The sequence below is a fragment of the Ixodes scapularis genome, unplaced genomic scaffold, assembly GCF_016920785.2.
Source record: "Ixodes scapularis isolate PalLabHiFi unplaced genomic scaffold, ASM1692078v2 PGA_scaffold6__148_contigs__length_123643588, whole genome shotgun sequence".
NCBI classification, from domain to species: domain Eukaryota; kingdom Metazoa; phylum Arthropoda; class Arachnida; order Ixodida; family Ixodidae; genus Ixodes; species Ixodes scapularis.
The window spans coordinates 96,850,400-96,864,435 of record NW_024609881.1 but is presented as its reverse complement, the minus strand read 5'-3'; the positions used below and the strand labels follow the sequence as shown (position 1 = coordinate 96,864,435).

General features: G+C 45.3%; 1 protein-coding gene across 1 annotated transcript; it reads right to left on the bottom strand.

The window, feature by feature from the left end:
• Positions 1-9,144: 9,144 nt before the first annotated feature.
• Positions 9,145-11,830, bottom strand: LOC120840808. The gene is made up of 3 exons (XM_040211530.3): positions 11,632-11,830; positions 10,323-10,542; positions 9,145-9,791 (listed from the first exon to the last, which is right to left on the bottom strand). Exons 1-3 carry the CDS (start codon positions 11,770-11,772, stop codon positions 9,145-9,147), a joined length of 1,008 nt encoding a protein of 335 aa, XP_040067464.3. The 5' UTR covers positions 11,773-11,830.
• Between the last annotated feature and the right edge of the window lie 2,206 nt (positions 11,831-14,036).

Here is a 14,036-nt window from a genome sequence, read left to right as displayed (position 1 = left end):
TAAATCGAATTGTCCTGAAGCTAAAATACCAGTAGCTCTTCTCACGCAGACTGTCGCCCTTCACAGTTTCCACATTTTCTGCTACAGTGCTGCATCTACCACTGGACAAACGTTCGAATGCTTGCTTCTACTCCTGTTTTCCTTGTCAGAGAGTCCAGCTGTCTGGAGCTTGAAGGGTGAGGAAGCTTTTGGGGACTTGCAGCAGTGTCTCTTTTAATTGGAAATGACAATTCAGACTAAACGGTGTATTTTCCGAATACTTAAGACTGGAATAAAGAATGTCAGGAAAAAGGTATAAACATTACAATTTACGGCACTATTGCTGAGCATATTTTGGGCAGTTTAATACATATCATAGAGGCAACTGGGGGCAATTCGGCCATTTTTTCTGCTACCATACAAACCAATTTCCAGTAATTGTGCCTTTTCTAAGAAATATGCCTGCATACGTGTATAAACTATATAATTAATTTACGAAGAAACTACATTTATATAAACCAACCCTGTTCCACGAGCACTTCAAAAATAATCAGACACAGGGCCTTTAAAAAATCTGCGAACCCGCGCATGCAAAGTGTCAGCGCAGAGGCGGGGTCGCCAGCTAATTTGCCGACCACCCGAAGGCCCATGATATAAATGCTACTTCAAATGCCTTGAAAGCGGGATGCAATATCGTCCTAAATCATAAACATTCAAGGAACAGAATTCCAGCGTCTGAAACACTTGCGCCACCGCTTCACCGACCCCTCGCAAGATTGCCTTGTGCCTTGTGGACGGACGGGGAGGTTCATCGGCGGAATTGCCACCGCCGATTGCGTTCGGGATTTGTAACCCAATTTTAAAAGTAAAAGGGCAAGCAAACTTATAAAATGTACGGAAGCACGTCAATATCGGCCTAACTCAACGCCTTGTACACCGGGTAAACGAAGTCCAGCTCCTCGAAGAGCTTGCGGCACACAACGCCATACCAGGAAACAGGTGTTGGGAAGCGAGCCGATGCGAGATCGCGGAGCGGAGTACTCCCCCTGACGTCACGGTACACCTCACCCAATCAGGGCGCGGCGACCGCAGCGACGCTTGTGTTCGCTCTTGGGGCTAATACCTTCTTCTTGCACCACGGACGAACTTGACATTTTTTGAAGGCTTTATAAAACAAACAATACGCTAACCATGTATCTGAGGAGGGTATACAGTGCGTTTGCGAAGGGAATGGGTGGTTTTTAATTTTGGCGTCTGTTGCGACTAGCAATTAAGCCTTCTACGCTTAATCGCACGATACAAGTCTGCAGTGGCACCAGGTGTCACGAAGCGCCTGTGCGACCAGCCATTGGCTTAATAAAATGAATGCTTTGAGGAAGTGTTTGCATAATTTTTCAGGCGTCTCCTCATTTTATAACGTCAGCAGCTTTATGCTGCTTTTCTTCCAGTAACGCAATGTGGCTGTCAATTGCCATTTTTTTTCACATTTAGGAATTAAAGGAATGGCGTGGTGGAGTTCAGCCATTCCAGGAGCGGGAATGGGACCAGTGTTTTCATTCCAAGGAGTTGAAAGGAATAGAATTGTTGGAAGCTCGAATTCCCCGGAATGGAATTGGAATGAGGGTGCTCATTCCACAACACTGCCAGCAGCGCGACGGCCCTCCACAAAGCCGAGCAGCCACCGCACTGAACCCGAGTTTAATTCCAGGACGCGAAATGGCATTTTTGCTATAATAGGACCAGCTGAACTTAGGAAAATAGAATATAAAGAGAAATATTCTCTATATTCTCTTTTCCTAGGTTCAGCTGGCCCTATTATAGCATTACGCACCAACAAGCTCAATAACATCCCATTACTTCGCATTTTTAATTACGTAGCAGACGATGCTGCCGATATATACTCCCGTAGCCGACGAAATATGTCTCTCTTCGACTCCTCTGCACCTCTGCGCAGAGGAGTCGCGTCCATACGTCCAGTCGCGTTCAATCACTGGCGTTTGATTGGCCCAGGCCAACCGTAGCTTTGTCCACGCTCGGAGCTAAGGTGAAACCAAGTATCAACCAACACACCGTTTACAAAGAAGCTGCCCACAACGGGTGTGGGCAGTGCGCGTGTGCGGAAATGAGCCTGAGCATCTGAGCATGCGCATCGTCGACAGCGGCGCCTTCCCAGTGGCGTGACTTCGGAGAGTTGCGTAGGTCTATGCCGACGTCATTAGATTAGCTCAGTTCAGGAAATGCTCATAGACGCTGCGTGCACGAGCAGTACGTGCACTCACGACTCGCCTCCCGTCATTCGACGCGCCAGACGGTTGCTTTGGTAACTACAGTGTATTCTATGGGAAACGTATACGTTTCGAAGCGCAGCGTCTAGATGGCGTTCCGCCGTATTCTATGGTAATCTATGGAACACACAGTTATGAAACGATAATATTGATGGCGCTTCAAACGACGAGAGGCGAACTGAAGTGAGTGAGGGGGGGGGGGGGGGGGGGGAGGTACCCCCCTCCGCGGGAGTTCCACAAGCGCAAATTCGTCTGCTTCTTGTACAGGGGTTGCGATGATACCAGAACGCCGAGCTCTTATTGGGTGTCTGAAAAAAATAGTGGGTAGACCTCAGGGCACATAGCATTGAGTTTACTTTCAATCAGAGCCAATCAGAGCTCGGCCTCATTTTGACGTCACCGAAACTCCTGTACAAGGATCAGACGACTTGCTCTCCATACAGCTGGGCTTTGCTTGTGCACCAAGTTGAGAGAATCGCAGGCGGGTTTTGCGAGTCCCTTTTTTCGCGGCCTAAACGCGTGACGCGTGAGAACATCCCCAAGAAAAACCTTAAAGGGCATCTCCGCCGTAATTTTGATGGCCACCGATTTCTATAAAATTTTCACCATGTATCTTGATGCCCTTCCTGAGCATGTGTACAAAATATCTCGGAAAAATATTAATTTTTTTAGAAGAAAATGAATTTTGAAATTTACATGTACACACCCAAATCACTTGCTGCAGCCCTACTGGCAACACTGAGCAAGAGCGGCACACGAAGGCTGCCATGATGGCGCTGACGTTGCTGTGACGTCACATGTTGGTCAGGGTGCTTGCTTTGTAGCTAGTTGGTGCTAGCGACTGTCTGCTTTTTGCTTATGTTATCGGTTTATACAGTTATGTAAGAGCGCGTAATGGCGACTGGAGGAAATTGGTGTTGCGTGTCGAAGCGTCGCTTGAAAACACGGTCTACTAAAACCGTCTATTGTCAGACCCCAAGATATAACAAAAAGTGCCTCCAATTAAAAGGCATAACGTCGATCAGTTTTTCTTGGCGTGCTAGCAACAAAGGTTGCCTTACCATTCCGCTTCGGAAGCGGCATCTGGGTCCACATGGTGGCGGATCACGAATGCAGCCGCCGCTGGCGGTTTTCTCGGAGGCGATGCCGGCGGATCGTATGAGAACGGGTTATCGTCATCGTCCTCAACATCTAGCAGCATATCCTCATCGTTGCTCGATTCAGACGAGCCTGATGAGTCCATTTTTATCCGCGGCACGAACACAAAACAGTGACCTGCTGCCAGGCTGGCCAGGCTCAAACTGCACACGTGCGAGTGTTTATACCATATGTGACGTCACGTCAAAATGGCGGACCAGTCGAGTGGCAAGGTAGTTTCGGTATCGGTTTCAGCGTATTTTAACGATTATAAATTATGTAAATAGTTTTTTCATGATTTAACCGGTGCTATAGGCTAAATTTTTAGTACCCTTTCCGAAAATATGTTTTGATAAAAACGCTCAAATTGACGGCGGAGATGCCCTTAAGTACCAAAATCGATAACTTTTAACTTTGGATCGTGGATTCACTGCGTGGATTAAACTGAATTTCGGATTGTAAAACAAAATGGCCACAAGATCATACGCAGGGGTGGAAGCAAGCTTCAGTCTTTTGTAGCAGGTCTGGGACCAGCAAAGAAGCTCCTTTGGAGCAGCTTTGGAGCAGTAAAAACTCTGCTTTGTAGCAGCTCAGGAGCCACAAAAGTCGAGTTTCGTAGCGGCATAGCAAAATCTTGGAGCTATATATATACAAAAATGTCAACAAAAAAGCATCTTCATGTAATGTTCCAGAACCATTTCCAAACATACAATTTCTTTAAATATCACCCGGCCCATTGCATAGAGAAGAAAACGGTGTAATTGCAATTTATCTGAATGGCAGCTATAAAGAACAGTCCTGGTAGTAGGTTGGACCTTCCTATTGATTGCCAATAGAAGGCATAGTCAACAAAATAAGCACAACTTAGGCCTCATGAAAACAAAATGTTGCACCTATTTAGGAACTCAAATCACAAGTTCCATACGTTGAAAACAAAACCATTTCAAGATAAAAAAAAATGGAATGCAGTAAAGCCCAATACTTACTGATTACAGTTTTCATTTTAAGAAAATACAAATGTACGTTCCAAGCCCATGTTTAGCTAACATAAGTGGATTCCAATATTCGAGTTAACAAAGTGCAAATCTACACTGTCTAATAAAAGTACAAATGCAAAATATTGAAAACTTCATTATATCATCCTTACTAGAACCAGCATGACTGAATAATAATAAAAAAAACTTGTTTAGCAGTTTGTTAAAAAGAAAAAGTGACTGACAAAACTAGCAAGTAAGACCATAAAACGGAAGGTTTTCTACACAACGGTTTAGGGTTAGCGTCGCTCAGCAGGCCATTCCCACTGTTATCCTTGTCCTCCTGCCGGTTTGCTGTTTGTGTGCCAGCGCGTGTATTTGCCATAGTATACGTGTTTAGTGGTGTTCACAGATTTGTTTACGGAAAGTTTACAAATGAAGCAACCAATTATCGCATTTATTGTTACATTTACGCCACGAATAAAGAGCGCGGAGCGGTTTCGGCAAAAGCAAACACACTCAACACGCAAACAACAAAATTATGTTAAATGTTTTTTTTGTGAAACATTTATTGCTTTTTCCGGAAATTATATAATAGTTGAACAGATACCAACAGGCTCCTACGTTTATATACCGTAAAGTTAAAGAAAAAACGACCAGACAAATTTAAAAGATAAATGGTGAAAAATACGGGGTAATGTTCGGGGATGCGACAGCAACATTTTATTTAAAAATTGGTGATAAGCACGGGTGCGATAAGCATGAGAATTCGCTGAGGTCCCCTGTAACGGATACGGCAGCAGAACGTGGACGCAGCACATTTGCGCTTCGCAGTGCGATGTGTACGCAAGAACTCGCTACAAGCTCGGGTGTCATGGGAACAAATATCCCACGCGCAAATCGCGGGGGGAAAAAACAAACAAACGCGGGAACAAGTTAGGAGTTTGAATTTCAGGGAACGCACATCGTAGATTGCGGGTGGAAACCGTGCAACGGAGTTTTTCCTGACAGGTAGCGCCATCTGGCGCGCAACTTTAGCAACAATGGGAGTCCGGTTTGTCATTTGAGCCGTTAAAGATGCTGTTGTTTTTTATAATAGCGAACAACAGCAAAGACATACCTCTCTCTCTCTCTTCTTTACAATACTCGAATAAACCTGTACCGTGTGTCATTTTAACGTGTAAAACAGCGAAGGCAACAAGCGCGAGGTCCTTGCTTTTCGTATCGTGGGGGGGGGCACGTGGTAACAATATTGTTTGGAGACGTTTCACTTATTTTTTCTATTTCTCGAGTTCTAGCGATCACTTAAGCTATACTGTGTTTTAGTGATTGATTTGTTGTCTGCATTCGTGTCTGTTTTCTTTAATGAGAGAACTAAAGCCTCAGCCGCATGTCAGGTTCTGGCGTGCGACTGGCGGAAGAAATGGGTAAGGTGGCGGGTACATTTTCGCCTTTCATTTATTCGGAATACGAAAATAGCATTCTGACTCGGCTGTCTTTGTGGCGGTTGATAATGTTATTTGACAAAGAGTTGCAGAGTGTTATTCGCAGATATGCCGAGTTGTTTTTTGTTGTTTGACCGACGCTGACAACTAATTTGTTAAACAACTCGAAGGGCTTTCCTAATTAATCTAATTTGAAACAGAGACACTGTGACATTATTGTATGTATACTTATCTAAGTGGTACGTGAAATACGTAGTTCAAGTGCTGCCATACATATAGACAACACTTCTGTCTGTTAAAAAAAATATGTAAATGTCTTGAAACATAAATAATGCGCGTTTTAAATACACCGCCAACTTCTGGTCAGCGGGCAACAGGTTTCTTATTTTTTTTTTCGTAACACTGTCTTTAACTTTGTGGTCAGGTTGCGATGCGACAACTTGGCATTCTAACTGTCTTCTACTTCTGTCGAAACAAATCAGCATTCTTTAAACCAGCCATATATCACGGTGATTTAAAGCCTGCGAATCGTAAACAATCCCAAAAAGGTAGGCTATGCAAATATATAAGTCACATAGGAAATCAACTAAAAATGAAACAAGCTTCTTGCAAATGTTCACTAAACCATAAAATAACTATGTAAATACAATTAATTTTACCTCAAACGCATTTTGGAGTGGCCGCGAAATAAAATATTTTGTCTACATATACAAATAAAAATAAATAAGGGCAGACATTATCTAGTGAATGCTAGTCACAATGATTAGGACACCGGGACAATGGTCAACTCGATGCCTTGTCACGTGAGTGCCTTCTCTGTCAGACTGCATTCAATTTATTATCTATGATATGCCCGGAGCATTATGTCCACAATACCAAAAGAGAAGCTCAGTTCTACCTCAGACAGACCAGTCACTACTAGGGAGCCTTCATGTGCGCTTTGCTAGGGTGATGCCACCCTTTGTAATACCACTTGCCGACAAACCAGCAGCCATTTTGGTTCGCGGCGATAATCCGTGGGGCTTATAACCCTCCCGGAAACAAGCCCGTTATCTCGCAAGTTCGGAGCAGCGTTGTGGAACCCACGGAGGGAGGATAAGGATATTCGCCCTCGGATGCAAGGACCGATGGACTTGACAAAGGCCACTTTCCGGCGCACGGGGAAACAATGAGAGGAACAAAACGGCGGTGGAAGAAGGTGTGGGAAAGGGAAACAGGCAGTTGGCATCACTCTATGCGAAGCGCACATGACATGTGCACATGAAGGCACTCTAGTCACTACGTTTTCAATATATACGAGGACGTACGCAGTTAAACAAGTCAGGGCCGCGTGTGGAAGTTAGCAACGAGGAAGGGTGCAGGAGAAGTAGACGACGCGCCGGCGACTGCCCATCGTTGTGCTTCTTTGCCGGTGGGGGCGCTGACTATCGCCCGACTGCGGCGCCTCCTAGACATGTGCTCTGGGGCTGACTTTACGGTGTACGCGATTTAATGTGTGCTGTATTTCGAATACACGCGGCCATGCTCAGCGGCTTTGTGCCCCAAGAAGAAATTCAACAATGAATTGATGCTTTCATACTTCTGACAAAGCCACCTATGCACAGACTTGTACACGTTACTGAAAAATAGTAAGGAATTACATTTACAACTACCCGAGGCTAAACTGTAATTTATTACAATTACAATTACCCGCCCATAAAAGTAAGTGACCGTTACCCCGAAAAGTAATCCGTTACTTTCGTGGCGTTACTTTCAGCATTACTGTCTTCAATTAAGAAACAAAGGGAATAGGGTTATTCAAGTTCTTAATGTTGCAACCAGTTCCATTTAATGACCTTGAGTATTTTTAGCAACAGCTGACTCTCGTAAGTCTCGTCGGACATTTTGCGTTATTTCTTACTCAATATCGACTGCTACGCTCAACACCCTTTGAACTGAGGCACTGGATGGGAGTGCCATATTGTGCCTCACGAATGTTTCATGCTCTGCATTGATCTTTTTCAGCGAAGCAATGAAAGCACTATATTTACCTCGAAAATAGAGCAAAGCTTTCTGGTTGCAGCCGTTGCCTGATATTCAAGAGTTTTAGTAGATCGTTTCGATACTTCTGATGCCCCCGATAACGATATGATGAATGCGCAAAAGCGGCGGTGGAGTATTGGGTATCGTTATCGGAGTCATCGGACCAATCTACTAAAATTCTCCATTGTCGAAATCGGGAACCTGTAGAAGTCATCATACATGTAGCCAAAACTAGAATACAAATTGATTTATGTCCATCTTAATATACCGGCATATATTGCCAGACAATAGCAAAACATAGTTGTAACAGTAAGGTGATAATTAAATAATAAATAAGGTTTGCCTCGATGTTCTTCTTCCTTTGTTTTTGAACAGGCCGAGCCTCGGATGAAACATTGGTGAATAAAAAAAAAGGTCCTAGTCTATAAATCTAAGTTACAAAAAAAATGACACTCATAACAACAATTAATTAGAACGTTGGTTAAAACAAGGAAATGTAAACGCACGTTTGTCGTGTGTACCTTTCTTGGTGTCGTTCAAAAACACACGGAGCACGAACCGACTGCAGTTTACTTCGGTGTTCTTCATATAGACAGACGTCCGCTGATGCCACGTGCACCGAAGGGCAGAGTACTAAGTAAGCTGCGCTATGAATATGAACTTCATGAATTTCACTCATGAATTTCACTCTCCCCTCAAGCCCAGAATATCAATTCTACGTCAGCCACCATCATGTTTATTTGTAAAAGTATCTGCTTGAGATAGGATGCGTCCTGCTGGGGTAATAACAAGAAGAAGAAAGTAAGACTATTACCATTTTCGAAGTGCTCGCAAAAAGCTGACTCACAAAAAGGGTGACTCAGACGCAGATAACCTGGCTGGGATTTACAAATAAAATGGGCCAACCCTAGAAGTTGGACTACAAAATAATAAGTAGCTTTCAAAACAGGGTCAAATGGGTGAAAGAAACAGAAAAAAAAATACATCCGGCTTTTCTAAGAGAAGATGATAAGTGTGCAGCAACGAACGAGGATGCTTGTGGCAACAAGACCTTCACATATGATTGTATCGTTCTATTACGAGCGCCTACGGATGATGGACTGTACGCCAGGATGAGATAGGAACGACTGGCTCGTCGTCGTCTTTTATTCCCGCACCGCGAGGCTATGCTCGTGGTACATCCTCTTTTCTCTGCATTTAAAAAAAAAGTGCAAAATTAAGATGACACAAAGACGCTAGTCAAAAATAAAAAAAAAACAGGGACAAGAGAGAGAAACAAAGAGAAGAAAGAAAAAAAAAAAACTACGGCATTTGCTGGAACGACTCATCATAACTTAGTCTCCGTGGAGGCTGTCTGCTTCTGCCCGATCGGCGTGATGAGGGCCCCTGCTGCGTCTGAGCTTGCGGTGCTTCCTGGTCCTCTGTCTCTTCATCTGTACCGTCTGGTCCAGGCGACTGCGGTCCCCCATCGTCTTCCGATTCCGAGTCGTCGTTTTCTTCTGTTGTCCTTGAATCATATTCTTCGTCAACTTTCAGGAGATGTTGCCTGTTGCGACGGAACGTCCTGCCATCTTCTGTGACGACGCTGTACGATCTAGGAGCGACGTAGGACTCGACAGTTGCTTTCGTAGCCCATTTTCCATCGTTTAGGATACGGACGGTGTCTCCTGGCTGCAGCGGCTCTAGATGTCGTCCTTTTTTGAGGTTCTGGGTGTGCTTTTGAACAGGCGGTGCTGGATCCGAAGAGAAGTCTGGAAGCAGGCTTCGAATACCACGACCCATCAAAAGCTCCGATGGAGAGCGACCGCCTTCCAGCGGAGCCGTACGGTAGCTAAGCAAGCCGAGCCAGAAGTCCTCTTTTGTTGATTGTGCTTTTCGGAGTAGCCGCTTCACCACCTGGACGCCTTTCTCCGCGAGGCCATTGGAGCGGGGATACCCAGGGCTTGACACTGTATGAATAAAATCATACCGCGTTGAGAAGTCTTTGAATTCTTTTGCAGAAAACTGTGGCCCTCCGTCTGTGCAAACTTCTAATGGTATTCCATGACGTGCAAATATTTCTGACAGTTTGGAGATCACACCATTAGCAGTTGTGTCACGAAGCTCCTCCACTTCGGGATAATTTGAGTACGCGTCATACACCACTAGGTAATGTTTACGACCAAGTTCGAACAAGTCAGCCCCAACCCGACCCCAAGGATGACCAGGCACCTCACGTGTATGCAGAGGCTCATCCTGGTGTCTGTAGGTGAAAATTTGGCATGTCTCGCATTTTCTGACTAATGCAGTAATATCCGCATTCATACCTGGCCAGTAGACTAAGTTCCTTGCTCTTGATTTACATTTGTTGAGGCCTAGGTGACCCTGGTGTATTCTTGTAAGTATTTCTTTGCGCATTGCTGCTGGTATTACAACTTTGTTTCCTTTCAACAAGACTCCATTGATGACCGAAAGCTCTGTCATAACGGACTTCAGCTCACCCCGAACTGGAGTTCCAGCTTCTAAACTGGCAATTGCCTCCTGCAGGACGGGATCGCCTGCTGTGGCTGCCTGCAGGCTGCCCAGGGTCCGGCTGCCTACCAGTGTTGAAAACACTGCATTTGCATGTATTTCGACGTCGGTCGTGTCGTCTTCTGCTTGGGAACCACCGGAGATTCGGGAGAGTGTGTCCGCGATCACCAGCTTCTTTCCAGGGACAAACTGTAAATCAAATTCGAACTTAAGCAAACGAAGAAATAGTCGTTGCAACCTTGGTGGCAGGTCGCCTAAGTTTTTCTTTGCAAGGGCGATCAAGGGTTGATGGTCAGATTCAACGAATATTTTTCTTCCGAGTATGAATTCGGTAAATCTTTCGCACCCAAATACAATTCCCAGAGCCTCCTTTTCGATCTGAGCATATCTACGCTCTGTGTCTGTGAGTACTCGTGATGAGTACGCCACCACTTTCCAATCTTTTCCATCATGCTGGAACAAGGCAGCACCGAGAGCAAATGCAGAGGCATCTGTTGAGACTTTGGTGGGTCGAGAGGGATCAAAAATTGCCAGGACCGGTGCCTCAGTGAGCAATTTTCGCAGTTGTTGCCACTCAGTTTCATGAACCTTCTGCCATTCAAAAATAGTGTCTTGTCGAATAAGTTGACGCAACGACTCTGTCTGCGTTGACAGGTTTGGCAAGTACTTTCCAAAGTAGTTAACAGCTCCTAGCAACTGCTGAACCTCTTTCTTACTCGTTGGAGTTGGTAGGGCTGCAACACATTTCACAAGTTCTGGATTTGGCTCAATGTCAGCTGCGCTTATTTTATCTCCTAAGTAGGTGATTTCTGTGACCCCGAAGATGCACTTCTCCAAGTTAAGAGTTAACCCTTCTGTTTGTAGAGCATGAAGCACAGCACGCAATCGTTGGTCATGTTCTTCCCGTGTTTCGCCCCAAATCAGGACATCATCAATATACACCCGCACACCTGGAAGTCCATCCAAAAGGTAACTCATAGTGCGCTGAAACACCTCGGGGGCTGAAGCGATTCCAAAGGGTAGTCTGAGAAACCTGTAGCGACCAAAAGGAGTGCTGAAGGTGCATATTCGAGATGTACTGTCATCCAACGGTATTTGATGGAAACCGCTGTTGGCGTCGAGCCGGCTAAAGTATGCGGCATGTGCCAAGTCTGCTTCAATTTCCTCTCTCCGAGGCAGCTGAAAATGCTCTCGCTTGAGTGCTTTGTTTACGTGACGGGGATCCATGCATAATCTTAAGTTGTTGTTTTTCTTTCGTACTATAACCAAGGGGCTCACCCAGTCGGACGGTTCTGGTGCCTTCGCGATGACACCTGCTGTCTCCATTCGGTCGAGCTCTGCCTTCAGAGGCGCACGTAGCGCGTGCGCCACCCGGCGTGCTGGCTGGATCACCGGTGTGGAGTTGTCGCGAAGAACCATCTTGTAGGCTCTCTTTGTGCAACCGAGACCACGAAAGAGACCGGGGAACTCGCGCTCTACTTGTTGGCGCTGCTGGTTCTCGTGCTCTACAGTGTTGACCCGGTTGACGAGGCCAAAGTGCTCGCATGCTTTCAGGCCCATGATGGCTTGCCTGCCCTTCTTTACTATAAAGAAATCGATGAAACCTTGTTTTCTGCCGACAGATACCGACAGGCGGACTTTTCCCAGATGTTGTATGATGCCACCTCCGTAGCTATGCAGAGTTGCAGTCGTGTGTTGAGGCCGCTGCTTTTGTTTGATCTTCATAAACAATGTTCGAGGGAGCAGATTGGCCTGTGCACCGGTGTCCAATTTAAGCTCTACCTGCTTCCCTTCTATGGTAGTATTCACGGTCCAGTCACGGTTGCCGACCGAATGCACGCTGCTGGTTGACAAAATCTCAAGCACATCAAAATCGCTGCTTGCCTCACTGGTTTCTTCAACGTCATGTACGCCAGACTGCTTAGTCTTGCAACATACTGCAAAATGATTTTTCTTCCTGCATTTTGAGCATGTCTTTCTGTAGGCTGGACATTGCCTTGGCGCGTGAGCTTGGTTGCAGAAGCGACATCTCGACTTGTCTTTCTGCTGCTGCTTGACTGTCTTAACGATTTCCACCTTGGCCGCTGCTTCACTTGACCCTTTAACTGCCGCGTCATTCCATGTTTTGTTGTGGACATTGGCTGTTTCTTCGGCCTTGCAGCATTCAACTGCTATTTCTAAAGTCAAATCCTTTTTCCGCAGGAGTTTCTCTCGAATCTTCTTGCTTGACGTTCCATACACGATCTGGTCTCGTAGCATGGAGTCCTTTAGGTCGCCAAATCCACAGGTCGCTGCTTTCAGCTGAATATCGCGGTAGAAATGTTCAAAAGCTTCTCCTTCCTCTTGTCGCCTCGTTCGGAACACATAGCGTTCGAACGTCTCATTGCATCTCGGAAGGCAGTAGGCTTCGAACCTCCGTACCAGGACATCGTAATCTTGGGCTTCTTCAGCTGACAAACCAAACGTGTTAAATACCTCAATGGCTTCTTGCCCAGCGACGTGCAGAAAGATAGCGGCTTTTTGTTGCTGGTTGCGACCTTCCTTGGGCTCTCTAGCCAGAAGAAAGAGTTCCATCCGCTGCTTGAATTTTTTCCAATTCTCTGCAGCGTGCTCTCCCAGCCGCAGCGGTTCTGGTGGCGGAAGATCAGTCATGGTGCGTGGAGACTGAAGATCACTTCTGACACCATGTATCGTTCTATTACGAGCGCCTACGGATGATGGACTGTACGCCAGGATGAGATAGGAACGACTGGCTCGTCGTCGTCTTTTATTCCCGCACCGCGAGGCTATGCTCGTGGTGACTCAGACGCAGATAACCTGGCTGGGATTTACAAATAAAATGGGCCAACCCTAGAAGTTGGACTACAAAATAATAAGTAGCTTTCAAAACAGGGTCAAATGGGTGAAAGAAACAGAAAAAAAAAATACATCCGGCTTTTCTAAGAGAAGATGATAAGTGTGCAGCAACGAACGAGGATGCTTGTGGCAACAAGACCTTCACATATGATCACACCTCTTTTAGTGGTTTTTAGGGTAGAAGGAGCGTTGTCTCGTGTTGTGACATTAAAAAAATGGTCGTAGTCACTATAACCGAGAAGGACATTGTTAATTCTTGTCTGTGCACTTACCGCCTCGAGCTTCTCGAAGAGGCACACAATCACTTGGTGTCCTCCTCTTTCCGTCTTCGATTGCAAAGAAAAACAAGGAACTAAAAAAAGCGGAGATAACTTGCTCCCCCCCCCCTCCCCCCCGCCCTCCCTTTATTTTTTTGTAGAAATGCCAATTTGGATTTTTTGACTGTTGTTAGTGTCTAAAAAAAAAAATAGATTCAAGGGCTTGGTGTTGCAAAAAAAGGCTTTAATTTAATGGATTACTAGGAATCCGTTACGTCAAAATTGTAAAGGAATTACTTTAAAATTACTTTAGAAAATATGTGAATATTCCGGTACTAAATTACCGATAAATGTAAAGGATTACAAGTAATTTCGTTATTTGTAACGGATCACGTTGAAGTCAACAGGCAATGCATATCCTGTTTTCGGAGATCAGACACCTACACGCCGTTTGTTGGCCTACATGTGGCACTGAGTGCACAAAGCAACGTGCCCAAGTGTACACTTCGAAGGCACTGGTACGGGGAACGGAAATAAACACACGACTTTTATAGTATACTCGTTCATATT

Coding starts and splice junctions, on each gene's coding strand:
- LOC120840808 (XM_040211530.3), bottom strand. CDS start 11,772: ATGGTTCTTCGCGACAACTCCACACCGGTGATCCAGCCAGCACGCCGG. Junction 10,543..11,631: donor CACCAGAACCGTCCGACTGG/GTGAGCCCCTTG, acceptor TTTGATTTACAG/TTTGTCCCTGGAAAGAAGCT. Junction 9,792..10,322: donor AGCTGGAACTCCAGTTCGGG/GTGAGCTGAAGT, acceptor TTATTCATACAG/TGTCAAGCCCTGGGTATCCC.